General features: G+C 51.8%; 1 protein-coding gene across 1 annotated transcript; it reads right to left on the bottom strand.

Moving 5' to 3' along the window:
- Positions 1–1,118: 1,118 nt before the first annotated feature.
- Positions 1,119–2,117, bottom strand: LOC113202838 (uncharacterized; the record flags this gene model as incomplete). Its single annotated transcript, XM_052265608.1, is given in 2 exon segments — positions 1,119–1,906; positions 2,000–2,117. Coding segments are annotated over 2 exon segments (444 nt in total), but the record flags the coding sequence as incomplete, so codon positions are not given.
- Positions 2,118–4,440: the final 2,323 nt, after the last annotated feature.

Here is a 4,440-nt window from a genome sequence, read left to right as displayed (position 1 = left end):
CTACTGTTACGGAGACGAAACGGCCCTCTTTAGGCCGGCGTAGTGAGGAGGGTGGGCGTGGTGCGGTATAATCATTCAGGAGGTGTGGTAATTGAACACCATTTGGAATACATCTTAGTGTTTTATTGCATTCATTACTATTAAATATTTTCTGTGAAAGTGAATAAAGTAGGGTGGCTTGGACGACTTAGGTATCCATCTGCAGTAGGAAAGTAACTGTTTCGTGTTTTTTCCATATTATTTTTGTTTTTTTATAGAGAGGGTTTTGCGGGTGGGGGTGAATTTAGCCTACAACACCACACAATAATATTGCAGACAGCAAAAAACATCATCAGCACGTGGCCTATAAACCTACATTTTTCTTTGGCCGTTATTGGCCGATCCGTTATGGCTTCTTTTTTCCCCATCTGCGCATCGATCACAATAGAGGATGTGTGCGTCCCGAATGACGGGTGACGTTACGTGCCAGCACACAGCACACATGCGCTGAACATTTTCGTTGGTCCCGACGTAATCATTGAAAATGTGACCTGTTTTTAATCATTTTGAACATAAATTCATCCATTCATCCTGGCTGTGTTTCTTTTTGGGGGGCGACATGTCGCGTCAATATCCTTTGTACCGCTCCTCTCCTCGTGTGTAGCGTAAGTACTCCAGTCGGAGGACACGAAACAAAGCAGAGGAACTGGGTCAGCAACCCGATAGAATCTATTGGCTCGTGTGCGGACCGCTCCGGCGATCCCTCCTCCTCCCCCCACACACTCACGCACTCGCGAATGCGAGCACGCAAACCTCTCTTGTTCCGGCTATTACGGTTTACATCTTACACGGTGCACAGTGCCGCTCTCCTGTCCGCCGGCTTCTGGGCTGAATGTTTGCCATAGTACAATAGTACAGTACAAGATGCAACGAAATAAATATCTTGCAACCCAGTTTTTAGCAGATGATACATTATACTCTGTACACATCTGAAATTAATAATACTTTACTCAAATATGTGTCATTTTTTAAACGCAAAGCGTGAGTTGTTTGTGATACATTTAGTCAACTATAGTTTTATGCATTCTTATTTTCTGTAGAAAGGCGCACCAAGTAAGAACAGGAATGAGTACGGTCAATTATTGAAAATTTGTGTGTTTTATTATAAATTTTTGGTAGTTACACAGATCAAGTATTTAGAGCAAAACTTGTACTCGATAAATACAACAACACAACGGTCTTAAGCCTAATATCACAAACATTATTCTTAGTCCTTATCTATTGACTAGAAGCACAAAGAAAGTGGAAGTTTTCCCTTCAATCGAAAGCAAAGGGAGTGTATGGAAGACAAGAGGGCTGCAATGTAGTGTGGCCGGACGGCTCGCTGACGCAGCTGCCTCAGCTGGCGTGATGCGATCCGCAGCGCAGTTAGCGGACGTAGCACGGCAGCGTGCCTGGCGCAGCTGCAGCTGTGACAGGCTGCTGACGAGAACAGCTGCAATTGTGTTGGAGGGCAGCTATACCCAGGACGATGCAGGCAGCAGGGCGCGGCTGTTGTCGATGCGGAGGTGTCGCGGACACACCTGAGACACCTGCAGGTGCTAGGGGTAGCCGGGTGGCCGGTGCGCGACGACTCGCGGCGGGCCGGTCGCAGCTGCGCTGACCCTCGCCAGGTGCAGGTGCTGCCGCATGCCCGCCACGACGCTGCCCTCGGCATCGAAGCCCTCGCACTGCACCAGGTAGCGCTCGGCCTCCTCGATGCAGGCTCGGTAGCTGGCGTCCACCACCACGTCCACGGCGCCCACGTTGGAGTGGCCGCTGTCCTCCATGTCCCCGAAGTCGACATCGTCATCGGTGTCCTCCTCGAAGTCCTGGTCCTCCTCGTCCCATCCGGGAATGAGCTCGGAGAGCAGCAGCTCAGCCAGGTCTGGATACGCAGTTGAAACAACATTGATCAGCTCAAACAGTTGTTTTTTTCATATGAATTTTTGCCGTGCAGAGCACAGATTTGTGGACGTACCGTATAGCTGGCCGCGGTCCATGGGTGCCAGGGTCCTGAGGAGGGCGTCCTCCCCCGTGTGCGTGCTGACCGCGTCCGTATGGTGAGTCATGCCCGGCTCGAACCTGGCCGGTCCCTTGGCCACCTGGAAGCACACAATTCGCTCGCGTTAGGACGCCGCGTAGAGAGAGGGGCTTGCACCTGGCCCTGCTCCGACCCCGCCAGCATCGCAAACTAGGTAGGCAAAAAAGTTCACAGCATACACATGCATGGGACGGCCTACCCACTAAAGGCAACAAGTTCACTCGAACTCGAACGTAGGGGGTTGCCTATTAGACAGGCGTGGGTGCAGCCCGCTGCACACCTGTATTCGTGGGAATTTATTGCCTACCTAGTTGGCAACACTGGCCCCGCTAAAGCCGATGCTAAAGCTCTGCTCCGCCCCGGCCCCCTCCTTGTCGCACGGCGCACTCGAGAACGGTCCACGGTCCATTGATCCATTAGTTTTCGCAGCGGTCCTCCATGGCTCCTCCACCCCCGCCGCGCCGCTCTGCCCGACCTGCCTGCCTGACCTACATATTTGCCCGACCGTCCTAGAGCACGGCCTTTGGCTCTACCGATGAGGGGTGAGGCATCTCATAACGGCCACGGCTACCGGCGTCAAGGTAAAGATGGCAGTCATAAAAAGCACACCTTTCATTGAAAACGAAAAGGTCCGCCTGACCTACCAAAGGACCGGGTCGGGCCAGCCTGGCCATCACTGGTCATCGATATCTACACAGTCACAAACAATTTGAATATCTAAAAATTACCCGAATTTCAGAAAGTTACGAGGGGTTTGATAACTTTCAAGGATGAGGACCAGTGTACGAAACCAGGAAAAAATCTCTTTCTGCTTTAAATGACATTTTTCACGTCAGAACGGATGTAGATGTGAATTTTTATATCACTGGGATGTTATCGATGGGTGCCTAACTCTATAAAAATGTGTACACTGGATTATAAAATTGTAAAGATTACCAATGATTACCAAAGATTACCAATGAATACTAGATATGATTTGATTTGCCTGCATTCTAAATCGAAACGGCCTTTCTTTGTCCCGAGAAAGATGCATTTTTGTGCACACCTCAGGTACTGTAATTCTTAATTCTTTATAATGCAAGTTACAAGTTTGCATTCTATGATTGAACAAATTATATTTTTGTCCATGGGAGAGATGCAAATTCGCCATATCAAACATACGCGTTTGCATTCAAGTGATTCAAGCAAGATGTGCAAAAAAAAAAGCAGCAAGCCTCCAATCAACAAATGTGTCCTTCATATGAAAGGACCCTCACGAGTGTTTAGATTACCCGTGATTGTGCACCGTTTGTTTCATAAAAGACAGGTACGCGCGGGTTTGCCAACCCAAGGGGCTGCGAATTACGGGCAGAGCGGGTAGGCAACCCGCCCGCACCTCTGTCTTTTATGAAACACCCACAGTTGGGCACCTTCGAATATTATCAATTCTATGAATAGTGAAAATTCATTTCGCTGATTTTCTTTATTGTTGCTTGTCAAAATGTCAGATTGGATTCCTATAAACATTGAATACCAGGCGGCTGATTAACCCCGCGGACTTCTGTAGTTATACAGCACCGTACGCAGGAGTGCGGGCGTGTTGCCTACTGGCTGCGCGTAAGGCGGCGCCGCCGCCGCGCCATATTCAGGGGCGATAGGCAAGCGGGTTTGCCTATCACCCCTGACCATGGCGGCGCCTTACGCTCAGCCAGTAGGCAACACGCCCGCACTCCTGCGTACGGTACTGTATAACTACAGATGTCCGCGGGGTTAATCAGCCGCCTGGTATATGCTTATACATTCCTTCAATGAGCCCTCTTGCGCATGTATTTTCTGTCCCCGCATTGCTCTACATACTCAGACACGTTCGCGATTAAGGGCAACCTTATAGGCGTCCTCTTGCGCAGTTCTGCTGCTGGGCGGTCACCCTTCCCCGGTCAGCCGGTCTCGCGTTTTTACTGGAGGAGCAGCAGGGGAAGGGGAGAGGGGGGGAGCAGGTGCGAGCTGCGAGGGGACTGGCCGGGATGAGGGACGAAGTGGCTGCTGCTGCTGCTGCTTGTAGTCGGACGGTCACGCCCGTGCGCACGGTGGTCGCGTGGTCACGCGGGCGGCACGCGTCTCGGTCGCTGCGCATGCGCACCGCCACCCCGCGCACACGCCGGTCCCGGAGGGGGAGCGCACTAGCCGCGGCGGCCCCCGCGACACCGCCGAGGACCTCAAGGAGTTGAGTATGAACCGCCAGCAGGCCGTCCACGGTCACCTCGGAGAGCGCCCAGGCCGTGGCGACCGACCGGACGAGCGCGGGAGGATTTAAAATTTCATTTTTCATTGTGTGGAAAGTGGGTCGTGGGGCCTAAGCGGGTGGCGGGGCGGTGCTGGCGGGAACACATGACGGAGGC

Source organism: Frankliniella occidentalis, unplaced genomic scaffold, assembly GCF_000697945.3.
Source record: "Frankliniella occidentalis isolate FOCC.00 unplaced genomic scaffold, Focc_3.1 Scaffold28, whole genome shotgun sequence".
Lineage (NCBI taxonomy): Eukaryota > Metazoa > Arthropoda > Insecta > Thysanoptera > Thripidae > Frankliniella > Frankliniella occidentalis.
This window is presented reverse-complemented; position numbering and strand designations above follow the sequence as displayed.